At 57.6% G+C, this 380-nt stretch overlaps 1 protein-coding gene across 1 annotated transcript in view; it reads left to right on the top strand.

Annotated features, from left to right (window-relative positions):
- Window positions 1-5: 5 nt before the first annotated feature.
- Window positions 6-380, top strand: part of GUITHDRAFT_159043 (hypothetical protein) — a gene marked incomplete at both ends in the record, with an annotated part of 1,138 nt that continues 763 nt past the window's right edge. The window contains 2 exons of the mRNA XM_005818410.1: window positions 6-167; window positions 276-377. Of these exons, the coding sequence (XP_005818467.1) occupies window positions 6-167; window positions 276-377 (264 nt within the window). The remainder of the gene's footprint in view (window positions 168-275; window positions 378-380) is intronic.

Below are 380 nucleotides of genomic sequence, written 5' to 3'. Positions count from 1 at the left end.
AGGATATGCTGCGAGACACTTGCGCTGCGGACGAGGAGTGGGGAGTTGTTATCCTGCGCTACTTCAACCCCATCGGGGCGCATCCGTCAGGCCTACTGGGTGAAGATCCAAAGGGGATACCAAACAACCTTATGCCCTATATCACCCGAGTTGCGACGGGGAAGCAGGTCGGCAAGGAGGAGAGGGAGATGAAGAAGAGATAGAAGGGAGGAGGGGGAGGAGGAGGAGGAGTGGTGTTGGAGGAGGAGGAGGAGGAATCTGATCCTTTGCGACAGCCTCATCTCAAGGTGTTTGGTAACGACTATCCTACCAGGATGGGGGAGGCAAGGAGGGAATACCTGCCCGCCATGCATCTCTCCAGGGCCCCCCCAGACCAAGTC

This window comes from Guillardia theta (assembly GCF_000315625.1).
Source record: "Guillardia theta CCMP2712 unplaced genomic scaffold GUITHscaffold_312, whole genome shotgun sequence".
NCBI classification, from domain to species: domain Eukaryota; class Cryptophyceae; order Pyrenomonadales; family Geminigeraceae; genus Guillardia; species Guillardia theta.
The sequence above is the reverse complement of the archived record's forward strand: the minus strand, read 5'-3'. Positions and strand labels throughout refer to the sequence as shown.